This window comes from Mya arenaria, chromosome 12, assembly GCF_026914265.1.
Source record: "Mya arenaria isolate MELC-2E11 chromosome 12, ASM2691426v1".
NCBI classification, from domain to species: Eukaryota; Metazoa; Mollusca; class Bivalvia; order Myida; family Myidae; genus Mya; species Mya arenaria.
Genome location: NC_069133.1, coordinates 55380675 through 55407552, shown reverse-complemented (window position 1 = coordinate 55407552; position 26878 = coordinate 55380675). Strand labels below are relative to the sequence as shown.

Below are 26878 nucleotides of genomic sequence, written 5' to 3'. Positions count from 1 at the left end.
TCTTGCACGCGACACATCGTCTTGGTATGTCAAACACATGTGGCAAGTTATTTTAAAATACGTCCATACAGTGGAAAGTTACAGCCCGGACACGACAACCTTTACTCTATGTCCTTATATGCAGCATTCCATTGTGAATAAACACTAAGTGTGACCTTGACCTTAGAGGTAGGGACACAGGTCTTGCACGCGACACGTCTTCTTGGTATGCTGAACACATGTGGCAAGTTATTTTAAAATCTGTCCATACAAGGGAAAGTTACAGCCTGGACACGAGTTATTGAGCCAGACACACGGACGGCACACAGATGGACGGTGCGATTTTAATATGCCCACCTTCGGGGGCATAAAAATAAACAAGTTGTCAAAACGTTCAATCTGTGAGAGTGCAGCTTTAACAGATAATCATGATAAAACATGTTTTAGTTTATAAAATCAATTAAGCAAGTAATTGGGCCAATTGAAATGTGATAGTTAAACCTGTTACACTAAATTAAGATATTTCCATAAATAAGGACCAATTACTCGAATATCTCAGCCTGTTTTTACTGTGGAAAATCGATAAGCAGCCCTAATAAATACTTCTGGGGAAGTTAATTATTTCCTTATTTAACTTGCATTTAAGAATTGATAGACCCTCTTATCTCTATAATAATGTTGCAGAATAATCAGTTTGGTTCATAACATATCTTATGAAACTCTTGTATCTTGCTCATGGGTGTTTCTCAAAAGAATTTACATCAATACACTACAAAAACTAAAATAAACTGTTTTACCTTTAAAAAAAATTAATGTATTCATTCTGTGTGAAGTCACTATGAAAATACCTTAAGTCTGCAAAAAATACACCAACATTTATAGATTACCCTGGAAGCTAATCTGGTAAATTCTTGTCTGCTTAATTGTTTCTGGTGATTTCAATACGAATGTCTTTGCCAATTGTGCCAAGACAACATGTGGATATATTGCCTCTGTTTGTTCACAAGTTTTCTTAAAGATTTGACCCAAGTTTTACCCCCATGTGACACACTTTTGAAGTCTACCAAATTTACATCAAGGTGAACATTCTGACCACAGTTTGAACAAAGTCTGACCTATCAATACCAATATTTAGTTTTGGACAAGATTTTTGAAAGATTCGACCTCAAGATCTAGTTTATGAGCTCATGTGACCAAGTTTCAAACCAATCATTGAATTTATCAAGGGAAACATTCTAATTAAGTTTCATAATCATAGGGCCAGACATATTGCCTCTACCATGTTCCTAAGATTTTTTCGAAGATTTGACCTAGTGACCAAGTTTTTGACACCACATGACCTAGTTTCAGATTTATCATGGAGTTCATCAAGGAAAATATTCTGATTAAGTTTCATTAGTATTGGACAAAATATTATATCTCTAGTGTGTTCAAAAGATCTTTTTTATAAGATTTGACCTGGTGACCAAGTTTTTGACCCCATGTCATCCCCATTTACAAGCAATCAAGATTTTATGAAGGGGGACATTCTGCCTAAGTTTGAATATCATCTGACTAATCCATACATGATCTGGTTTCAGAGAGAAAAAAATGTGAAGGATGGACAGCGCCAAACAATATCCCCGTCCCGAAACCTTTGATTCGGCAGGGGAAAACATCAACAACAATACCAATGTTATTTCAGTACCTTTACTTTTTGAAAAACAGGCAAGCTAAAACTCACAAATGCGGCTATATACATGATCATTTGTAAGTGGTCAACAATATGTTTTGTCCAATCAGAAGGCAGTATCTCTCAAATTTCCAAAACTTTTATTTCAGTAGATCAGCCTTTATTGATTTTAATCTGGTAAAGTGGTATATATAAACTGTGGCTGGCCCAAATATGAGGTAGTTTACACAATATGATTTAGACCACTAAAATACTTAAAAGATTTTTAGTTAGTCCTTACACAAAATAAATGGACATGCAACTGTGTCGTCTCAAACATCTTTTTGTAAGAACATATAAACAATCTTTAACTATTACTAAATGTTGGTGAGACTTGAGGAAGGTTGTCAACACATATTGCTGAAAATGTGTACATAAGGCAAGATATATCTTTAAAATAAAACACTATAAGCATAAAAGCCCCAGCTGAATAAACAAACCACACACATAGCGCACACATTTATAAGGCTACTGGACATTGTTCACCTGTCAATGGCCTTTCATTAATGTTTAACTATTGTTTAATTGCATCTAGGACCATTAATAACCATCATAGCGGTACTCCCAGATTGCATGGACAAGACTTTCAACATAATGTTTTTGGTCATTTAATGATATATTTGATGTTTCATGACTTGTCATTTGTGATTTATTATTTTCAGCTAAAGTTCATGAAACAGGACAGCATCTACTTAGTTCACACACAGTCTTGATAAAGTACCTAGTGGGTGTCATTCTTTTGTAAAACAAGGCTTATTTAATTAACATCACCAAATAACAATGAATCATTTTGTATAATAAAATCAATATAATTACCATGAAAACTATCAACAAAGATGAAATAATCAGCTCATAAAATTACACAATAAAAAGCCTGAAATTATGATAGAGCATTTTGTCCAACATTTTATCTGCCAATATAATCAATCATTAAATGTCCATATCTGTGTTAAAAGTGTCAGTTCTGTTGATGAATGAGAATTTATTTACTGCAACATTAATGTAACATGACTAAATAATACTTGAGAGTGTGGGCTGAAAACGTGCTGTTAACTATATGTTTAAAGGTATTTTAAGCTGAAAATAAATTGTGGGTTTCAATTTCAGAAAATGATACCTGCAATAAGATATGGAGGAATACATTATCAGGTTTCTCAATAACTTTGGGCTTAACCGTCCAAAATATCAAATGTTACCGCCCGGTTGTTGTGATAATTTAGTTTTGAAACCAGTCAATTCTAACAGGCTAAAGAAAAATTTGATCTGTCCATTTTGGCTGCCAGCCGGTTGGAATTCATAACAATGCATTATATGTTATATATTATTCAAGGATCCAATCGCACAAACAATTATTAATTAATCCATATTTGTAAATTTTACGGTTTACATATTAATTGTTCAATAAAGAGTATACATTATTTCAGATAAAATTAAGTAAAAAAATAATAAATTCTTTGTCAAAAAGAATGGCTGATATTTAAAATGTCCAGCCAGATGACATCATGCTTGTCAAATAAGAGAGCAGCAATCAAATAAAAAATGAAGTCATCACACTGACGAGTTCATGCAAACTTTTTCTCTTTAGCGTATTCTTCGTGAATACTTTAAAATGATAGCAATCTCCTTTTTGTCTCATTATGAAGAAATCTTTAGTTTATATCAGGATAAAACATGCATAAAAAGCCCAGAATTGGGAGCGAGAGCACATTACAAAGTCACGCTTTGTTAGCTCGTTACAATTTTAACACCATCATAGCTGAATTTCTAATCATTAAATTTTAAATCTGGGTGTTATCAGACAAAAAACAGGGTAATGATCCTTTTATTTCAGGCAAAAAATAAAACCCTTGAAGTATTACAGCAACAAAAAACATAATACTACCAAGTCAATAACTTCATTGTAATATATCTTGCATGTTACTGTAATATGGCTGTATCACAAATCTGCTTAATGATAATAAAAAAAGCCCTTATACACAACTGCTGTAATTGAAACCATGGTTCCCTTAGACACACCCACTTTATGTAGACCACGCCCCCCCCCCCCCCCGATACACACCCCCTGTTAGTGCAACCCTGATCCCTAGGTATACATCTGATTATATTGATTAATCAATCAATTTTATTTTTATTTCCCATTATAGATAAATAAAACAATTCAGATAAATCGTACATTTTTGGGGTCAGTTATAGTTTGACAAAAACAATCTGGGTAACTGGACTACCAGTAACTGTTCACAATGCCTTGGTCATTTGAATTATAATATGTATTGTGTGTAGGCAATACTCAGTCACTAAACATATATCCTGTAAACAATATTCAATCCTTATACGTACCCTCTGTAAGCAAAGCCTCGGTCCTTATCATGGTAGCCAAACGTGTCCCAGAGACGTAACGAGACGTAGCCCCCATCAACAGCAACCACAGACTTGTTTAGAATCTAACAACAGATTAGGTTGAATCAGATCATGGACAATTCTATCTGTACATTGACAAGGGAATTGAGACAATCATAATGCTATAAATATCTATGGATATCATAATATAAATTACTCAAATAAAATATACAAAAATAATATGGATAAACAATAAATATGATTTAAACTATTTTCAGGCAAGAACTATGTAATGTAATCTCCACATTTTTTCACAACAATATAGAAGTTTATTAATTAACAGTGTTCAACATCATGTATTTGCCAAGGGAATCGCCAAACAGATTCTGATTTAAACACTTAGAAAGCTTCAGATGAATATGACCTCTAGAATTCATCTGTAAGCGCATACATGCTGGCTTTTAAATAGACATTTTGCATCATCACTTAGATAGCTAGTGTTTAATTTTGCTTAACTAAATAAGCAGCAAGCTGTGCTTGGCTTAAGCTGAATGAACAGTTTGGCAGAACAAAAATAAATAATTATTAATACTATTACTCCTACTTAATGCCAAAATCTAAATTTCTTTCTGTAAGGAAGCTTAAGAAGCATATCATGTGATTCCTTCATGCCTATTGTGGTCATGACAGAAATATAGATATCTACTAATTATAAGTATCAATGTGTATGTTTCTCTCCAAACAATGATCTCACGCAATCTTACATGTGGATCCTGCCTGTAGTGATCATGGGCCCACACCGTGGACACATGTGTCTTCACCAGCTGGTCGAGACGGTACGCTGTGTCGCACGCCCAGGAGGTAATCAGGCATGTCTTGCCAGCACCACTGTCACCAACAACAACGCACTTGATGTACTCTGAGAGTACTGTTGGGTGGTAACTCATGGCGGGCACTGGCTCACGTTTCCGTGATGACACGGGCGACTCCTCCACATCGAACATTGTTGCAGGTGGGAGATTTATGCTTGCTTTCTACATTGTTAAGAAATCAATCTGAAATGAAGGAAAACAATAATTTCATTACGTGAAATCAGAGCGTTTTTATTCTCTGAGGCATATAGCTGGATGTTATGCTGTAAATCAAGACCATAGCAAATATCAGCTTTAAGATTTTTTTATCTAAACTAATTAAGATTGCATAATTAACAAATCTTTACAAGCTGAGCCAAACAAACTGCAATGCTACACATTCAATCATTGCAAAAAAAAGTTTTCACAGTGAAGTTGCAGTAGGTCAGGAAAAGCCTACTTTATGCCCATAAAAAACTGAGGAGAAATATTATGATATATTATCTCAATGCAGCAGACTCTTTCATTAGTGGCATTGTTCCAATATTAGTTGAAGAAACACATATGCCTGTCTTTTGCATCTGCTACAATGTTCTGCATGGCATCATCCATTACATTGAAAAATCAAATATACGAACAAGTGCCAGAACACAATTGTAGCATTTAATGATTTCAGATATATTTCAGTCAAACAATACAGGCATGTATATAATGTATTAAAATGTATCAAGTGTTAAAACTATCTTCTGCGTTTAAAAGAAATAACAAACGTTTAAAAGAAATAACAAAGGAAACAAACCATATTGATTCCAACATATTGTAATATTGTAAGGAAGCAATAAAGAGTGAAATATCAACTTAAACCTGTGTGAAAGTAAGGAAATTCCAGAATTAAAAAAATAGCCTTTGTTTATTATTTGCAGCACTCCCAACAAAAATGCAAAGATTTTTTTCCTGTGTTTTGTATTTTTGGCTTACATACCCGATACTTAAATGGTAAATAATGTTTGACGTTGAATCAATGTTTTCTTGCAATGTGGTTGCACAAATTGAAGATTGCCAAACCCATTATTAATTGTATTGATGCAGCATTCAGATCAAATAAGATATCTAATTAAGTGAAAACTATGGCCCAATATCTGTGCCTATTAAGGGTAATGTGCATGACTCTACGCACAATCCAGTCTGTCATTGCACTTTAAGCACCACCTTCGGAAAAACTAGAGCAATTAGCATAAACCTTCAATGAAGCAACAGCAGGAGATGTTATAAATACTGACACTTTCACACAAAAACTGAGCACATTGGTAACGAACAGTTTACACTTGTCAGATGTGCCTAAAATAGCCACAGATGGTGGTACAGTACTCTCAAAAATAACCCCTAGAGCTTAAATAGGCTATCATTAAGATATAAACAAGAACGAAGCTAAAATTGGCCCATTAACTTTTTCCTTACCAAACCAATCAATTCTTAAATGTATATATTTCAATCTTTGATGTTACCTATACAGACACTTATAAATCACACTGTTTTTCTTATTTATGTCACAGAATACCACAAATTTTTACTCCAAAAAATTGCTTTATATCAAACAAACTTATACTATCTTTAGTAGAAAGATTAATTTTTCTTACTTACAAAACAATCTGCATACAGGTAACAAGAGATAGTCATACAGGCAAAAATAAATAATTCACCAGTGTAAATTCCAAATTCTGGAAATAGTTTGATGAAATCAATGCCATAAGTATTGAATTGCAACATTCAGAATGTGAACAATGAAATGAAAAAGAACAGGTTTCTCTGATTAACAGTCAGTTTAATTTAAGACCCTCAAATTTATGTATTTATATAATATCAAATACAAGTGTAATTAGCATTTTTGGAACCACTCATTCATATGAACAGCAAACATACATAAAAATAACGATCCATCTATGCATGTGTGAAGTAATTAGCATAAATTGTTTTATTTTCAGCAAACATTTCAATACAGCAGTGGTCGAAATTAGCACAAGCCTGCAAGCCCTGCACTGATAAAATGACACCCTGGCTTGCTCAAATTCTGAATTTTATATAGCAGGGCTTGTTCAAAAATATGTTTCCATGCAATAGTATCAGAATTCGGGCTTGTTCATCCAAAAGTCTAATTTCGATGACTGATACAGCTCTGTCAAAATAGTATAAATTCCATTAACTGTCAACTATGAATTTTTCAAAATTTAAACAAATAAGAATGTCTTAAAATTATTATACCCTATCAAAATTTGCAGGCAACAAATGGTAACATTCTTTGGGCTGGACTTCCCTCACCCCTATTTTTTGGTATTTGGTATTATAAGAGCCTTTTATGGAGTACTTTGGACTCAAGGCTGGGTAAGGTGATACACAGTCACTCAATATTTGGCATTATTCATTATAAAAAGCATTTGATGTAATTTTTACGCAGAATTTGGGTGGGAAATGAAGTAGTATGCATGGTGTCAATTCATGTTCAAGGTACATGCAACTGCAGTATTTTCTGATTATTTTAGGTGTCAATTTGGCCTCATACCCAATGTTGAAACATATCCTTTTTTTCAAATGTGAAAATAAAATACCCAATTTTATGTTTAAAAAAGGAGAAGACATTAGACCCCCAAACCATTTTTGTATGGAAGAGGTTGTGTATTTTTTTTTTAAATCATCTAATTCTATCATCTTTTCTGTATTTTTTTTTTCATCTCTATGCAAAATTGGAATTCCCAGTTTGGGTCAAAATGGGCCATTTTTTCCAATCAGAAAGACCCAGGGCCAAGTCACAAATCAGTAAAATAAAGCACCTTGAACTACAGAATGTTGACAGGTGTGAAATATAAAATTATGATTAAATACAATATTATAAACGAGACAAAAGGAAAACAAGAAAGTGAAACTGTTATTATCTGCTTACAACTTTATTTATATTTTTTTAGTTATTAAGCGTTAAATAAAAGTTACCTTTATTGTTTTTCCTTTGTCATTTTTTTTGTATCTTAACTTTGTAATTTATAATGGCATCTGTTCATTTCCAATAACCCAACACAGTAATCTGGTAAGTTAAATGTACAAAATTAATGCATACATGAAAATCCATTTCTCACCATGTTATTCCAATAAATAAGCTTAAAGTGAATTATGTACCTTCATCACTCTATCTGACCACCCTTCAACAAGTCCAATACATCAATGATGCAAGTAACATTATGAATTGCAATACATGCATTGTATGTACTATCCATGACTATTCAAGTACAAGCATGAACACTCCATACCATTAAAGCATTCTAAATAAACAGATACAATTACATAAGCACAGTATTGGTATTACCGGTATTAACACTCTGCATTTGATATACCTACCATAAGGATAATATTGTTTGAACAGTAAATTTGAACTGCACAGATTTTCATTCATGATATTGGACAAAAAGTGAAGAGTTTAAAATTTAATGGTCAAATATGTATTGACTTTGACAATAGATGAAAATTGTCCCATTTAGATGTATGGTACACTGGGATTCATAAAATGCCCAAAGCTAAATTAGGTGAAATTTAGTTTACCTGACATTAGTCACAGATTGATATTTTTACTAAACAAAATGTAAACATTCCTGACAGAAAGTGTGTCACAGAGCAATTGTAAATTTTAACTCAAGAAACAATAGTCATGCAAGAGAAATGTAGAGAAAATACATATATGTTTTCAATGAACCTAATAATGCAAAAGCGTAAACCTGTCATTGCATGGAATTCGTATTTCATTCCATGCGTTTTTATTTCCCCACTTCTGACATCTTGATGTGAACATAGAAATCTGTGTACACAAATACTCGTGACGTAGTACGCAAGCGGCCTGTCAAAAGCAATGGCGATCGACTTGAGGAAACACAAAGATGCGCTTTTAAAAGCGTATAATGATGTTGTTGCGGATAATAATAGTACAGATTGGTAATACATTTTCTTGTTTAAGTTGCGTATACTCACGGAGATTTTTTTCAAGACAGGGAAACTCAAAACGATTCAGTTTCCATTTGAAAATGTTTATCAGTTTACTTCCGCCTTTTTAGGAAGATGTAGTCATTCATGTTTTTACTGCTACCGTTTGGATAGAATTGCACTTTAAATTCATAATTTTTGCGGTCTGACTATGTGTTTCAACATAAAAAAGTACTGTACGGTTGGGTGTTAAAGTTTTACTTAACTTGTGTATAAGAAGATTGAGCTGTTGAAAAGAGGGTGTATGCAAAACATGACTCACCTTATCAGCCCTCTGGCTTAGGGTTTAATTGTCCTTTTTTAGTAAAGGAAGACATACATTCCCACAACTTAAGCTATACATACAGAATACTTCAGCAATTATGCTGAATGTTAAGTTTGATTTGTAAAAATTATATGTCAAGATCCCGTAACACTCGTCCATAAAACTACTGAGACTGGGACCTGATGTAGATACCCATTAAATTACTAGCAATAATTATATTGTGTCTTTTTTGGATTTGTGGCTACATAGCTATAAATAAAATATATTGCATCTGACAACCAATATTGACTTGTGCACCTTTAAAGAAACAAATTTCATGTAAAGAAGAAGAAAATTAAAGTTATGCTCTTTTACTGATTGAAATAAGCAGCAAAACATGAGTTTGGTATTTTTTTATTTGATAAATAGCCATGCATAAATACATAATTTTAATGATCTTTTTTCAGGGCAGTTTTTACCTATGAAGGTCAGACAGCAGTTCTTAAAGTGGCAGAGACAGGAGGTATGTAAAAAGTTAAAATAATATAAAACAGGATTTATCAAATGAACTGTTGTCTTTTATTTTTGCTCAATCTAAAGAGTAACATGTAGGATTTGTTTTGCATCCTGATTTAATATGAAAGAATTTGTCACAGTTATGTCATAATGGTAAAAATGATGAATGACGGTTGGTATGTGTGCTGTGTAAGCACAGTATGTAAGCAGTGTTCAAATACAAGACTAACTTTATATGTTTAACATACATGCAAAAAAAATAACATAACATTAAACATACACATAATCTATTTAATGTAATTGTCATCTTTATTTAAGGTGTTTTTTTTTATTTCCAGAGGGTGGTATCAGTGACATGGTTGATGACTTAAACAGTTCCAAGATCATGTATGCCTACTGCAAGGTGTTGGACCCCAACACAAACCTGCCAAAGTTTGTCCTCATCAACTGGGTATGTTATATTCCATTCTGACAAACATGGTAAAAATGATGCCTGAAAACTATTTTTTCCCAAGTTTCACATTCATGTATGTATACTTAATACATTTTGTGAGATGACAGTCTCAAATTATTAGCACTTGTAATACAAGTTTGATGTGAGTATCAGCCATCTTATTGTGACACAAATCATTATAGCTGATGACACAATTCAGATATGGATATCTGCTATCTCATTGTGCTATAGGTGGTATCTTTTATTTTTTCTCTCATAATTTTCTATGATATAGGCAACTGTAACCAGTCTTGTACATTGTTGAATGAATATATTTTCTATTGACTTAAATGATAAACAACACACACTCACACACACACACTTGTGTTTCAGCAAGGAGAGGCAGCCCCGGAGTCCATGAAGTTTAAGTGTGCTAACCATTTGAGAGATGTGACCAACTTCTTCCATGTAAGTATACTATTGGGACCATCATTCATTTATAGAAAATGTTACTGAAAAAAAATATATTTTTAATAAATCAAACTGATCCTGTGTCATTCAGTACACATGTGATAATTTGAATTCAACTGTTGAAGAAACAAAACAAAAATATGTTAAACATTTTTACTCACCACGTTGAAGCTGTCTTGTACACTTTCAGGGTATTCATGTGACAGTGAATGCACGTACAGAGGATGACATGGATGAAGATGATATTCTGAAGAAAGTGGCCAAGTCCTCGGGATCGCAATACAGCATCCACAAGGAGAAGTCAAAACCACAGGAACCAATCGCTGCTGTGGTAAGGATGGTGTCTTTGAAGCACATTGTTTGTATGCCCCCGTGAGTCAGGGTGAATGTTTACAGAAAAGCAAAGACTCAATCAGCTTACCAAATCTTGACCACAAAGCCATTTGAACAAAGAAAATGTAGAGTTACGATTTAATTGGTTGGTAGTATTAAAACCATTTGCAAACAGTACATGTATGGATATTTTGCAGATTTAAGTTTGTTGAGTTATTTCCTTGTGATACTTCTGATTAAAGTATATGACAAATAAATGTAGACTGTATTCTTTAATCATAATGTACAGGAAGCTATTATACAGGCCATAGCTGTTGTACTTGATTTGAATTGGACTTGATGGATCAAGGCCGGACATAAACCTGTTATCAATGTGTTGAAACTAACTTGAAGTACCACATAGTTACAATTAATTTATTTTTCGTATTTTTCCATTAAAAAAGATTACTAGGTATGTCTACCTAGTAGAATTTATTCTTATGCATGATTGGTTAGTCGATGTTATCACTTGATATTACCAAGTTAGGTATATAGCTTAAATATTCCAACAAGTTAGAGTAAGCCTTTGTAGCACAGTGGATACAACAATGAACTGCAATTTTGGCAACACTGGTTAGAACCCGGTCTCCGACTCGTTTTTTTTTACATTTTGGTATTTTTTTTACAATTATGATATGAAAGAGTAAAACATTTTATTAAATAATTGTCCTGGGATTCATTACAAAACAAATAAATATTTGGTGCAAATATATTCCTTTTAAACCAGTTATATAGAGCAAAATTCATGTTACACACTTTTAAGAATGCTCATTTACACACTTTTAAGAATGCTCATTTATAATTGTAAGACTACTACAGTGCCAGTTTTTTATGTAATTTCAGGGGTCTGTGTACCAGAAAACGCAGGCAGCTCGGGATATTAACATTAAACAAAGGGACAAGTTCTGGGCTAAAACTGAGGTAGGTGGTGTGTTCTCTAAAGCTTAAACCTGATGTTGGAAATAACTTTACTTTAAAATTTTGAATGTTGTAATCATGAAATTTTGATGTGGTAATAAAATTACTTTACTGAACATTTTCATTAGAAATGATCTGTAAAAAGTTTTTATTCCATATCAAGAGTTCTTTATGTACTATATCTTAAGAAAGAAAAACTCTATTTTTCTCATGGCAATATTTAATTTACAACAATTTATGAATACAGTCAAACTGTCGTAGTCTCAAAATTTTGTATAATTCATATCTTGAGCTAGCTTTTAATGTACAATCATAAATCTAACTGTGACCACTCTACAATACAACCAGACGGAGGAACATGAGAGACAGGACATTGAGAGACGCACATTGTTGGAACGTCAACAGTCGCTAGATAGTGAGCGCAAGGCTCGTGAGGTACACGACAACATGCATGTAATAGATGTCATGTAGATCTGTGTATTAACAGTCTAGACTTTCTGGTGTAAGCGCTTGCTATAGAACTAACACTAATCACAATATTGATTCTGTCTTTTTCAGTAATAGTCTATGTAAAAACACTTGGCATGGCATCAAGGTTCGGGCCTGCGTGCATGTCATTGAGTAGATGTCAGTTTCTGTGGTGTGCACCTTCGTTATAGTTCTCATACTGACAGTACACGCACACAAAATTAATATTGTCTTTTTCAATGATATTTTATTTTGAATCCCTTGTATGTTATGAAAATACAAGCGGTGAAAAGAAGAAAACGTCTTGTAGTAAATTTAGCGTAATCTTGAAAAATGATGTCACAGTTTCCTTTCACTAATTATAATATAGCTGCACCTATGACACGACATATATTTAAGGTCCGTGGTACGTAAAGGTAGTTTACACTTTTTTATGAATAAAACGTTAAAATTAATGCCGAACTTAATGACTACATTTAATTAACTAACTATAACGTCTTTAAGTATTTAAGTAACTATAAGATTCATTCCTGCTTATTAGGAATCCCAATTTGGGATTGTGTGATTGACTGTTCATATCTTTCCTTTTTTGGTGTGGATGTGTGATAATAGCTCTATGATATATTGTTTAACATATTTTTATGCATGGGTTATTTTAATCTCTTTGTAGAATTAAAACTTACATCTTTTAAGCAAGTACATTTACTTAGATCTGTAGATGCTTTTTAATTGGTTGAAGGGACTTAATCACAAATTTCATGTTGGAAACTTTTTTTCAAACATGTTTTAAATTTGTTTTGATGAAAACAAGACCATAAAGCAACTGACAGGTAGTTATTTGAACGGAGGTTTGTAAAGTTAAGTCTAAAATTCATTTTCTATCAATAGCATTACTAACAACACTTTTCAACCAAATAAATCATTTTCTGTCATATTTTCATACATTTTATGAAAAAATGATTTACCCCTTGAACATGTGATGAAAATTTACAAATGTTACAGCATTTCTTGCGGATTGAATGGGGATGAAGTTTGGCACCATTCAAAATAAAAAAAATCTTTTCACAAATATTGGACTCAAAATTCACAATCCTAAATAAAAAAAAGAAACAATACAGTTTTAACACTTAATAAAACTAATACAAATGTGTTCAAATGCAGTCTTATTCTCTTAAAATTATTTAAATTTATGATCTAAAAAGGGGCTTTCTGTGTTTTTTGTTTGGAATACACTAGGGTAAATTCACAATTTTAGGTATTTTATAGCTACATCCACAATTCTTAGGGCCCTGGCCCCATTCACAAAAAGGTGGAAAGTCTCACTGTGTTAGAATCAGTTAGTTCCCATTACACATTTTCATGTCTGACCCTATAAAACGTAAAAGTACCTTTAAAATGTCTAGTAAATTGTATTCTTAAACAAGTGTGTTACAGATTTTTTGTATTTCTTTGCATATATACACTCTCTGGCTTTTTGGTGTGGGCATATTGTTTAAAGTACTAGTTCAGAGTGGATATTGAAATATTAGGCTGATTATTCGTAACTTTGCTGAAGTTTTTGATGAAATTTATTGATGATGCGCTGATATGTTTCAATAAATAATAGCACGGCGTATTCAGTTGTATCAAAATTTGTAAGAAGCTCTGCAGATCACTTACACTAGTGTATAGTGTATCAGTAAAACTTCCTAAGAAATAAAGTCAATAATGATGATGTTAATAACATCAATAACTTAAGCAAAGTTCTGAACAATCAGTGTTTTACATTGCTTCTTCATACCAGTACAATGAAGTTTTCTTTTACTCTCAGTAGCCTCAGTGTAATCTGTGCTAGTTTGTTTATATTAACATGTTTTGTTATAGCATTTGTATACAATCTTTGTATGTTAGTTTCTTGCAATTCTCTTGTTTTATTGGATTGTCTTTTTTGGGAGGTGTTGTGGTAGCATTGATGTTGTCATCATTGTTTTGAGGTATTGTCATATCGTTGGTGTTGTCAATGTTGGCATCAGGGTGCAAAATCCTTAACCTTGGCCACATCTTGAAAATCGTTCAAGTTTTTTACATGAAACTTAGCTCACAGATTGCCAAGAACAACATGTTTTGTGTTGCCTGTAGAAACATCCCATTCCCAGAATAAGAGCTTTGTTTTACTGTTTATTGCTTTGCCTTGTTGTAAAGGACATACAAACACTGATTCCAGAGTATGGAATTGGCTGATCATGCATAATCTCATATGAGTTATGTAAGAAAGATTTGTTCATGTAAGATCATGATTGTTTGACAGACTCTATTTAGACTATTACTTTCTTGTTTGTAAGCTGCTGTTTGTTCAGATCTATACCATTTAGATTTAAAACCTCACTATGTATTCTGCTAAAAGTCTGTACAATTTATATTATCAAGGAGACCAAACCGAAAGATGAAACTGAGGCTGAAGTGGTATACACTTGCAGATACCATTCATATCCATACACTTCAATATAAGCATTGTCCATATTTGAGATACACAGTAGCTTCCCTTCCTTTCACACACTTTTCCACATGTATATCATCCATTTAAACACATGGCCCTAGCACAATTTATAGCCTATTATAAACTGAAATTGAAAAAAACCGCTTTCGGACCGATTATTTAGCCATTTTCTGTAACTGTAACCGGTCTGGCAAAGTCAAAATTGGTCCAGACCGGCAAATTGCCGGGTTTTAGAAGCCCTTAGCCTTTACCTTTATGTAAACTTTGTCCTTTCCCAAGATGTTATTTCATATATTTTAGAAAATAATGGATTTCTCACTAAATGATTTTCTTTGTTATTTTATTGCTATTTGACCTTAAAATTCATGATAAATTGGAACAGAAAGAATAAAAACTTGGCTTAACTTTAAGGGGATCTTTGACCAACTCAAGCAAACTTCCTTTCTTAGTTTTTATATAAAATACCCACTCATATACTATCCTTTTTTTACGCAGGCGAAGGAGGCGGAAGAGCGGGAGCGGCAGTTGCAGGAGCGTATGAAGGCCATCAACCAGCAGAGGGCGGCAGAGAGACGTGCCAGCCAGTCTGACGACCAACAGCAGAAAAAACAATGGGTGGGGTTATTACACATGACCATTGCTTAAAATCATTCTGCTTTGGCAATAAGTTTTTAGATTTATAACTCAACATTTAAAACAGCTATAAATTTTAATACTTCTATGATTTTACTGTAATTTCTAAGCACACATTGAAGGTAAATTAACCCAATATTAGGTTCTTACATTGTATGGAATTGTATTGTATTGATGGATCATTTGGATCCTTCCCTAGATTGAATTACTCTGAAAATAAAATAACACTAAAATCTGTACATTTTGATTTACATAGACAATTAATAATTTCAGGAGCTCGACCAGGAGCAGGCAGCACGAGATGAAGAAGAACGTGGTCACCGTGCTGACCAGCTGCGACGGGAAAGGGCTGCAGAGGCCGAGAAGCTCGCATCGGCCAAAACATCGACTGCTCGCTCATATTTCAAGAGGAAAGAGTCACAGTCTGAGGACACAGAGGATCGACCCCCACCACCCAGAAGGTACTTTGATAACTGCAATTATAATGAACTTTAAGTCATCTAAACGTCTTGCAAAAAATGAATGCCTTAAGCTTACAGAGGCTCTCTAGAGCTCTTATGTCCAATTTATTGTGCTGACAGTCTGTTCTTGACCAAGTTGTTATCATTACATAATGCATATTATTGAAGTAGATGAATGAGATCTAGATTTATTATGCTACCGTTACTAACTGTTATTTTTTATATGTTGAATGCTAGTAAAATATAAACATTTCAAACTTTGACATGTTTTCAGGCAACTGAAGCACAATTTTGGTGAGGTGGACCAGGAGGAGCCCCCAGCTGCCAGACAGCCCATCCAGCTTCCACGCAAACAGCCTTCTCCCCCTCCCACTCAACCGGCCCGTGAGCCCTCCCCACCCCCACAGAGGCAGCCGTCCCCACCCCCTCAGCGAGAAGCTTCTCCACCCCCAAGGGAGCCAAGTCCCCCACCAAAGAGGCAACCTTCTCCACCACCTGCTCAGGCACCAACCCAACCCCCAGCTGGAAAAAACCTGCTGGCAGAAAACCTACCACCCAGACATGGAGACTCAGATGAGGAGGAGGCTGATGAAGACTGGGGAGAGGAAGGTAAATTTTTTGATAAAGGCCACATACAACCATTAGTTTATATACATAGTTGTTAAATATTTTTATTTTATGCCCCAACAAATTTATAGGAGGCATATATATATGTCTGTACATTCATACATCCCATTATCTTGTGTGTTGAACTCGGCCACTTTCATATGAATGGAATCCGTTGTTTTGGTAGAAAATATTGTGAAGTTATTGTCGTATTCTTGGTGTCATCTGCGTTGTTAGCTTCATTGTGCAAAAAAATTAACCTTGACCATACTTCAAAACCCGTTCAAGACATGCAAATATTACTAGTGGCAAAATGCACATTGTAGCAAGGCCCATTACTTAGGTTTTAATAATTGTCAAGTTGTGCCCCTTCATAATTTGAACAATTGAAGCAAAACACTTTAAATTGGCCATAACCTTTAAACTGTGCAAGATAATAACATGAAACTTTCTATTACATTACCAGTGATAATGTTCACATGCGTAGAAAAACCCATAACTCTTGCTCTACCGGGTAATAAGTGTTAAGTTATGCCCCTTATTGACTACAAAGTACAGACGAGCGTTGATGTTCTCTCTTCGGCACTCTTGTTAGTTAAATTGCACCATAGACCAAGTTTAAGTCTAGGAAAATTAAAAAAGAACATTGCGAATACACAGAGTATATATATGACAATACAAATTCAACAAGGAATGTAATCAAGGAGGCAAATATGAACCTCTTGTTCCTGTTATTGCTTAAATACATTATAATAAGGAGGCTTAGAAAATATGTTTCTCTGTAGCCAATGATAAATACATGTAGGTAGAACCATTATTTAAATAGTATTATATTTTTTATTGATTTACATTTAGAATATTGTTTTCTGCTTTTTAATATATTTGATTCTAGGAAAATCAAAGCCAGCAGGTAAACTGTCTTCTACATGAACAAGGCAACTGCCTGTTATACGCATATAAACATGTTCTATACAATGTCTTTGGCTGTTTTCTTGCAATTATATTTAATTTTTACATTTCTAAGTACATGTAAATAATGATTGCAAAATCCAAACTTGTATGTGGACTACTTTTTGAGTGCTTTGTCATCCAGGTATGTGTACTTTGTACAAGTTTAAAGGGTGGAGTTGGTATTAAAGACACATGTACAATTTATGATCTACGTGATACATGGAAAAGTTGGCTTGGACATAGTTTTAAGTGCGAGTTGATGATCCTACCGATACCCTTGCAAACCATGCTTTTTATGCCAACGACAACTTGAACTTGTACGAGTGGCTTCATATACACAATATCAAGGAGTTTATCGCAACCACTTTATTATCCACAGAGCATGTTTGACCTTTATACAACCTTCATGGACAAACAACATTCAATAAAATATCTTGTATGATGCCTGTCCTTTTTCTCATGTACAGTTTATATGAATATATCTGCATATCTGTTAACAAAGACTGTCATAGAACTTTTCAAGTTGTTAGTAAAGAATAGATGATGTACGCTCAAATAATGTAAATGATAGTCATAATAATTAAAATTATCAAATATGACAATAACAACACAAAAATCTTCCTTTTATTCCCTTTGAATAACACCATTGGAAGAACTTAATTGTGTACTAGTATTTGTCATATCTTGCAAACCTACAAAATATTAAATATATTATTGCTTTTGAATGAATAGGAAATATCGTCACAAATTGTTATTTTTACAAAAGCATGCAAAACCAAACAATTATGAGAAAAGACCTATCTACAGTAACTGTAATGCCATTGTTTCAGTGGAGCAAGACATCCAAGCAGTACAGGCCCCAGATGTCCCCAACCCCGAGCCTGCGGCACCTGAGGGCAAGGGACTGTGTTGTATTGCATTATACGACTATCAGGCTTGTGAGTACCGTCTTCACTCTTTGTCAGAACCTAGTTGTAATCACTGTGTACATTTGGTAAACCCTGTCCACACACATGAACAAGTGGCCCCTAAAAGGGCACCTATAGAGGGCAAGGGGCTGTGCTGTATTGCCTTATATGACTACCAGGCTTGTGAGTACCCTTTTCACTCTTTTGTCAGAAGGTAGTTGTCATTGCCGTGAATTTTTGGTAAACTCCGTCCACACACATGAACAGGTGACCCCTTAAACCACAAGGGGCTGTGTGTGCAATAAACCACTACCAGGCTTGTGTGAACCTAGTTCTCTCTTATGTCAGAAGGTAATTGGAATGGCTGAAGTATCCATCCTTATTGCCCAAAGCCCGCAGCCCTTACACCTGTGGCCGTTAGTCAGTTGTTACTTATTGCTTAACCTAAGGCCTTCCAATTTATGCTTGAATATAAATAAAAAGCTGTGATTAGCAAAATTCTAATTAAAGTAACACTTTAATCTCTGGGTATGTTAGTTGCTATTTGTGTTGACCCTAGTACATATATCCCACCAGAACAACCCTAAAGATTGGCCAGTATTATTATGGCCCAGAGTAAAGGACCTTTTATATTAAACACATATGCATATCCTCACTGGTAAAATGTTTCATGTGAATATCTTTCATACTATTGGGTATCCAATGGTAAAAATTTTGTGCAGCGATACTGTCATTGTCTATGCCATCCAAAACATCACAAAGGCTATGACAATAATTCTTTTACTCCATAGAATATGTCATACTAGCAATGCAGGTATGATTCTTATGAAGATAATGTAAAAAAAAATAAAAAATGACCTAGTATTTTATTATTTTTAGCTGATGACACTGAGGTAACCTTTGACCCAGATGATGTCCTCACACATGTCGAACAAATAGACGAAGGTTGGTGGATTGGCACTGCCCCTAACGGCTCACGAGGAATGTTTCCCGCCAACTACGTTGAAATTATTCAAAGCTGATACCCTTCGTGTTCAAAGACTACTGGTGTCTTGATGTATTTGTTTCATTTTGATACATTTTGGATTGCTATAAATTTAGAAGGTCTTTTTAAGCTATTTTTGTATTTCAACCATTTTGGCAAAGTTAAGTAATTGCAAAAAAGTGTGACATGTCTATATGAATTGCTTCTGTAAACATGACAGTTTTTATGTTTTCATTTAGAAAAGTTTTAAATACGCAATTGATGGAGTCGTGGATGTAAGCAAAAATAAAACACATGTTAAATCCTTCTACTGTATTAATATTTTGTATACTGCTCTTTTCTCATAAGGGGTAAAATTAAAGCATTCTACTGTATTAATATTTTTTATACTGCTCTTTTTTATGAGGGGTATTTGTTAGGATTATGATTATTGAAATAGTAAACCAAGGTAATAGATGCCATAAATATATTTTGTATATATTTTGTATACAATGTTGATGTACTTTTGAGAACTTCTTTTCCTCCATGTACTTTTGCATAGAAATTTATTGTACGAACGGGTAAGTATGTCCTCTTATGATATTATACACCTTTTTATTTAATGATTTATATCCATGAATTTAAGTGACAGTATCATAGTTTGCAACAAAATGCATATTTCGTACAATCAACATTGAGAGACTTGAAACATATTGATCTTTGCCAAAATATATCACTATCCAAGCAAGTATCCCGTTATAAATGTAGAGCGAGCACAGGCAGTTCTGTCAAGAGGATTAAAATGTATTGAAGTAATGACACCTGGGGATGGGTTCTATTTTCTTCCCCATCCTAGTATGAATGCAGTTCAAAGTCAAATATTTCGAAAAAAAGATTTGGACATTTCCTGCGTGATGAAAGCTTTCAGTGACCTAGTTTTACTACGACTCAGTTAAACATTTTCCCTAAAAGTTGCTGTGAGAGATCCCTTTAATGAAAATTCTAGTACTGGTAAAAACTGGTTTGAGTAACACATGTAATACAGAAATGACTTTCAGTTATAGTTTCTTAATTGAAAATAGCAGTCTAAATGGATAAATGGAAAACCAAAATGTTTTATCTGCATCTTATTTCAATGTGACTAAAGTTTGTTTAGCTTTCATAGTATGCTTTATAGAGCTGAATGCATGGCCTTTACATGGAATCATGAAAATAAAGGATAATTAATATGTCTCAGGCAGCTTTTTCTATCAATTTGGCTACATTGCACGATTTTGGTTCTTTGGAAATAATTATTACAAATGAAATAAGCATTAATGAAAATTACCAAAATTAATTAATTGTTTAATGTGTTTTAATTTCTTCCAAACTTGTTTCTTTAAAAGGATTGTCTTTGAGGCATCATTTTCTTTTTGCGATTAACGTAAATTACTTGACTGATGTTTCCATAGTTCCTACGAAAGTCAACTGCATTCACTGTTTCAAACAACCCAATTATTTAAAAATACTGTCATCAAACTTTTTTTTTTTCTATGTTCCATAAAGATTCAATATTAGGATGAAATTAAAGCAAGTGAATGTTCGAAGGCTCGAAATTGTGTCATGTAGCTCAATTGTGTGTCATTATATTACCATTTTGCTAAATTTCCAATTGTTCAAAACACAGTGGCAATGATTATGATGGCATTTCCCTTAATTCTCCATGGTTATGGCAGTGAAGTGTGGTTTAATACATATACCAGTGTCTACACACTGTTGGTGCAGTATATGTTGACCTATGCAAATGTTTGTGACTACTGTTCTCCGGTTAAGGTTTTGTGTTATCAGTGTATGTTTGTAATTGCTATGAATATTAATAAGGCAATTAACTTCTGATTTAGAATGAACATTACTTGATTGAAGGCAATTATGTACAGGTACACGATAATTTCCTTACTGTTCATGTATCAGGTAATAAAGTGATTTTGAACAAATATAGGTGTCTTTGTAATACTCATACAAGCTTCATTATCTGAGATGGATTTCGTACAATTGTGCTATATTTGAGCATCATATTTCATATATTGGTGACACATGAATATTTTAAAGTCCATAAACATTCTATATGTATTGTCTTTGTCCAATCATGGGTTGTTAAATGCTGTAGTAATAACCTGCATGATTAGTTATGGTATTCAATTTTCTGTATCAATTCCATTAAAATATCTGTGATAGTCATGGTTTCATCCAATAAACTGTCTATTTGTGAATAAGGGTAGAACATGTTAGAATGATCTTATTGGTTAAACCTGTACGTATTAAGGAGAAATAAGAGAATATCTTTTTAATATATCATCAGACCATTTGATAAAATAAATATTACCACCTCTTGATGTAAGTATTATGTTCTAATTCATATATCTGTAAAAAAGGTGCATATTTAATGAGTTGTCTGTTAATGGCCTATGTGCCAGTTATTGGATTACATTTCATTTGTTAATGGCGTACAAGCAAGTTATTGGATTACATTTTATTTGTTAATGGCCTACAAGCAAGTTTATGGATTACATCTTATTTGTTAATGGCCTACAAGCGAGTTATTGGATAACATCTTATTTGTTTATGGCCTACAAGCAAGTTATTGGATTATATCTATTTTGTTAATGGCCTACAAGTGAGTAACTGGATTACATTTTATTTGTTAATTGCCTACAAGTAATTTGTTTACATGTTATGCATTAATGACCTATATGCAAGGCAATGCATTACATGTTATTTGTTAATGGCTTACAAGCAAGTTATTTCATAACATGTAATTCATTAATGGCCTATTTGCACGACCTTATACATGTAGCTATTAATGTGTTTGAATAAATTGCTAGACTCAAGTTTACAATGTACCGGTACATGTAATTTTATTTTTTACAGCTATATACATGTTTAAGGAAACAAAGCAGTGCCATGTGACATTTAAATCAATATTTAATTATCAAACATGTACCTTTAACAAAAGATGTTGTTTCTTTGTTGGTATTCAATTTAATATTCATGTCATTGTGTTTGACAAATGCATGTTTATCTCAAAGATTTTTAATGCAGCAGTTTAAGAAGACTTCGGAATTCAATTCTGATTGCTTATTGGTTTATGCTTACGGTACCTTAAATAATAAAACAAGATTACATGTTGTTGGAGTCATTTTAATTCTGTTATATTGATAAACAAGATGGAATGAAATTGTTGATATCTTAGTCCAGGAATATACACATAATGTTTAAATATACTGTTAAACTTATAACTTAGGTATAGCATTATTTTAACAAAAAAAATACAGTTGGAGCAATTTAGGATGATGATAAATGGTTTCTTTACATCTATCATTAGTGTAATATTGAAAGTGAATGAGATGACAGGTAATACATGCAAGCCTTGTGAACTGATTTATGTTAGGCTTTTATTGTGCTTTGTTTTCTGTTATTTTGATTTGCAAGCACATAATTTTATATGAATCTGTTGAATATTTGAATGCTTAACTCTTTTATATGATATATTTCATTCATTGATAATTATGAAAACTGTGTACTGTGTTGTTATGTTATGGAGGTATACATATAAATATAAGAACAGCACAAAATGTGCTCTAACTATTTTTTTGCGACATGTATTGTACGATATCTAAACTAGAACTGATAAGCATGTGGCTGTGCCTAGGTATTTAACTCACTAGAGCAGATAACCCTTAGATGATAAGGCTTTCATGTAACATCTCCATTGTTTTTATAAATGAAAAATATTCAAAATTATCTTTATAAGAACAGCTATGCACAATATTGAAATAACAACCAATATATACATACATTTGAATTAACAACTGTATCAATATATGTTCAACAACGGTCGATGTAATTGGTAATCGTTTCACCAATTATTATTAATGATTTTACTATCAGTCACTAACTAGTTATCAATAAATCCCATGGTTTCTGTTATCTATTTACACATCTGCTACCATTTTTAACTTTTGTAGATGAGCTGCTTGCTGGCATTTCTTGGTTGGACAATGCTCTATCTAAGCTTGAATCGCACGGCATGTTCTAAAATCTGACTCAGCATTTTGTGTCGGCCAGGCCAGGACAGGCCATATTTTCATCCTCCGCTTTATTGCCCTTTGCTTATTTTATATTTAAAATTGGTTTCTTCGCAAACCCTCTTACGTTTTTCATGCAATTTCTACCAAACTTTCACAGATTGATGATCATAAAGTGAAGCAGTGCATATAGTCTGGCTTTTGCGATTTGACCATTTTTGAAAGAGTTATTGCCCTTTGCTTATTTTACATTTAAAATTGGTTTCTTCGCAAATCTTCTTACGTTTTTTATGCGATTTCTACCAAACTTTCACAGATTGATGACTATATTGTGACACAGTGCATATTGTCGGGCTTTTGCGATTCGACCATTTTTGAAAGAGTTATAGCCCTTCATTTATTTTACATTTAAAATTGGTTTCTTCGCAACTCCTCTTACGTTTTTCATGCGATTTCTACCAAACTTTCACAGATTGATGACTATATAGTGATGCAGCGCATACTGTCGGGCTTTCGCGATTCGACCATTTTAGGAAGAGTTATTGCCCTTTCTTAATTTTACACATTTCTTATGTTCCTGAGAAATTACCCTTACCATTGATTGGCTTTCATTACAAAAAAATGCCCTCATGAGGCGGGGGATATAGCTGTCTGTGACCACTCTTGTATACCTCAATTGAAAACCTGAGTTTTGTGCAAGTTAATGTAAATAAAAAAAACTGTGTTTTATTTTTATAAAGAATGTGGTTGATAAAAATAAATTCATTAACTTATAAGATAAATACACAAATATCAGGTGTTCAATTGAAGTATGCATGTAGTTTTGAACAACTTGATGTTCAACTATATAACCTGTTAAATAGAATTTCTACATCTTAAATTAAGACAAAACATATAAAAATGGTCACAAATGAAATACATATGTATGTAACCAGAAATCAGGTTTTCTATAATGAATTCAACTATGCATGTAGTTTTGACCAAGCCATATTTTATACATACTGATTGTTAAACCATTTAATATACTGGAACACAATGATATACCTTTCTTTGGAAAATAAACTGCATGTTTTAGATTTTAGAACACAGAAATCAGGTTTTCTATAATGAATAGAACTATGCATGTAGTTTTGACCAAGCCATATTTTATACATACTGATTGTTAAACCATTTAATATACGGGAACACAATGATATACCTTTCTTTGGAAAATAAACTGCATGTTTTAGATTTTAGAACACAGAAATCAGGTTTTCTATAATGAATAGAACTATGCATGTAGTTTTGAACAACTTGATGGTAAACTATATGAACTGTAATGTTAGATAAAATTTCTACATCTTGAAAAAAGAAAAAAAAATCAAATAATCATTACAAATAAAATATATATGAATGTAAAAAATAAAATATATGTACGTTAAACTTTAGTTTGAACATATTGATTTTAAGATACTATTTGTAAACCCACTTCTGTGCACTTCAAAAATATATCTGATTAGTGTTAACAATATTCCCATGCATTCAATTATTAAAACACTTTTTGATGCTTGTGCTCTCAAATTGTATTAAATCTGGCCTTGCCTGGCCCGGCCTGACACAAAATGTTGAGTCAGCAGGCCAGGTTTTAGAACATGCCGAATCACACTAGTCTTCATTACCTGGCAATACAGAATCAGGAATTAATGCACCATTAGAACTACTACAAATTTCTTTTGATCTCATTAAATCTCTCCGATTCCTGTGGTAAATTTGACCGTTCTCAGTTTCGACCACATATGATCGTTCATTGCGTTGACCAATCACAGTAGCTGGACTCCAGGTTTTATTAAGACGCTGAATCCTAGCTGTGTCACCTACTTTTAAAGGTTGCTGCACTCTAGCATTTTTATCATGATTATGCTTCGATCTTGACTTACTCTCAGAAATTTTGTTTTTGACCTTATTAGGTGGAGGTACTTAAGGAATCAAATTTTCCTGGAGAGTTGGCAAAATGGAACGTAATTGCCTAACCATTAACAACTGCGCTGGACTGAATTCAATGTCTGAGAGAGGTGTGGTTCTATATTCAAGAAAACCTAATCTGGGATTAGTTTTGTTCGGTTTTGCCATTATCAAAATTCGTTTTGAGACCTTGACCATGGCCTCAGTCAAACCATTTGTCTGATTATGATAAGGACTGCATTTTACTTGTACAAAGTCCCATGACTCTGCAAACTTGTCAAATTCCTGGCTAGCAAAACATGGACCCCCAACAGTCACTATTTTCTGACAAATACCCCATTGCGACATAATGTCTTTCATATTGCTAATGACGGTGGAACTTTTCATGTTTGACAACTCATGTACAATTGGATACCTAGAATAGTAATCTGACATCACCAGATAGTTCTATTCATCCAGTGAAAACAAATCACACCCTGCCATTTGAAACGGATATTCTGGTACCTCAGAGCTAATTAGTGTCATTTGACCTTGCTCTGGATAAGCATTTTTCAATTCCCAGGTGACTGATGGAGTTTCTCTGTGACCTAAGAATCCTAGGAATCCTAGGAATAACTAGTTTTTCACCTTTCATGACCAAGCCATTTGTCACAGATAATTCATCTCTATAGGCCCAAAATGCCTGAATGCTGAAATGACAGTCTTTCTTATGCAATGGCCATGTTTATGGTGTCCCTTTATTTGCACAGCTGTTCATCCCTTTCAGATTGTGACCTAATTTCCTCGAGTTACACAATCCCACTTCCGGCACCATGTTATATTATGGAGGAATACATGTTATAAGAAATATACAATAGGGCAGATAACCCGTAGATGATAAAGCTATCATGTAACATATATATATAAAAAATATATGGTAAACATGTGCAAAAAATTATCAATTCCAAATGGACCTAATCAATAGAACATATTGAAAACTCGTTGAGTAAGACGCGTATTTATCCAAATCGAACGTTTTTTGATGCGGTATTTCTACTCAGTATTTTTTTTAATATACTTAGTTTATTTCATGAAAAATTGTGGAATATTTTTTAAAATGACATATATTCACTATCTTGACCAAAAAAAATAATGAAAACATAAAATAAAAAAATATTTAAAATAAAAAATTATAAAAAATATAGGGTGGTTCTAAAAGCCGGTACCCGGTATCGATATTGGTAAAAGCCGGTATCACTGTTAAATTTACCAAAGTATGTTGATACCGGGTTTTACGTCACAGACGGTACCGGGTAATATAATACTCTCTTCAGAATTCCCGGTATCGATAGGCCCGGTATCAATGTCCCCAACAATCAACCATATGGCTTTTGATATTGTTATGTATGCATGCATATTATTATGTTTATTAATTTTCTCTTTCACTTATATGCTTAATATGCATTTAATTGATTAGAAATAATTATGTCACATGATATATAATTTAAATTAAACTTATCATGTAAGAAGAAACAATATGTTTACAGTACTTAATAAATATGTTTGAATCATGAA

At 33.3% G+C, this 26878-nt stretch overlaps 2 protein-coding genes across 6 annotated transcripts in view; one reads left to right on the top strand and one right to left on the bottom strand.

The window, feature by feature from the left end:
* The window catches only part of LOC128212012 (rho-related BTB domain-containing protein 1-like), a 22770-nt gene extending 14063 nt beyond the window's left edge, over positions 1 to 8707 (bottom strand). Inside the window, exons 1-3 of one of the 4 annotated variants that reach the window (XM_052917224.1) lie at positions 8637 to 8707; positions 4792 to 5082; positions 4028 to 4131 (exon numbers count right to left, since the gene is read on the bottom strand). In XM_052917224.1, coding sequence (XP_052773184.1) covers positions 4028 to 4131; positions 4792 to 5031 — 344 coding nt within the window. In that variant the 5' untranslated portion in view covers positions 5032 to 5082; positions 8637 to 8707. Of the gene's footprint in view, positions 1 to 4027; positions 4132 to 4791; positions 5083 to 8043; positions 8183 to 8262; positions 8395 to 8614 lie in introns of those variants that run through there. The other 3 variants (XM_052917226.1, XM_052917223.1, XM_052917225.1) reach the window with 3 other exon arrangements.
* LOC128212013 (drebrin-like protein) lies at positions 8708 to 26878 on the top strand. Of its 2 annotated transcripts, XM_052917228.1 has the most exons (13): positions 8708 to 8850; positions 9610 to 9665; positions 9997 to 10109; positions 10485 to 10559; positions 10753 to 10893; positions 11778 to 11855; positions 12201 to 12287; positions 15292 to 15411; positions 15703 to 15890; positions 16165 to 16499; positions 17389 to 17406; positions 18278 to 18385; positions 19235 to 26878. In XM_052917228.1, exons 1-13 carry the CDS (start codon positions 8768 to 8770, stop codon positions 19375 to 19377), a joined length of 1545 nt encoding a protein of 514 aa, XP_052773188.1. In that variant the 5' UTR covers positions 8708 to 8767; the 3' UTR covers positions 19378 to 26878. The 2 variants fall into 2 exon arrangements, with proteins under 2 accessions (XP_052773188.1, XP_052773189.1); XM_052917229.1 differs by lacking the exon at positions 17389 to 17406.

What these genes read in the sequence shown, in the direction of transcription:
- LOC128212013 (XM_052917228.1), top strand. Translation starts at nt 8,768, where the DNA reads ATGGCGATCGACTTGAGGAAACACAAAGATGCGCTTTTAAAAGCGTAT. An exon ending in ATGTGACCAACTTCTTCCAT is followed by an intron (nt 10,560 to 10,752) that starts GTAAGTATACTA and finishes GTACACTTTCAG; the next exon opens with GGTATTCATGTGACAGTGAA. An exon ending in AGGAACCAATCGCTGCTGTG is followed by an intron (nt 10,894 to 11,777) that starts GTAAGGATGGTG and finishes ATGTAATTTCAG; the next exon opens with GGGTCTGTGTACCAGAAAAC.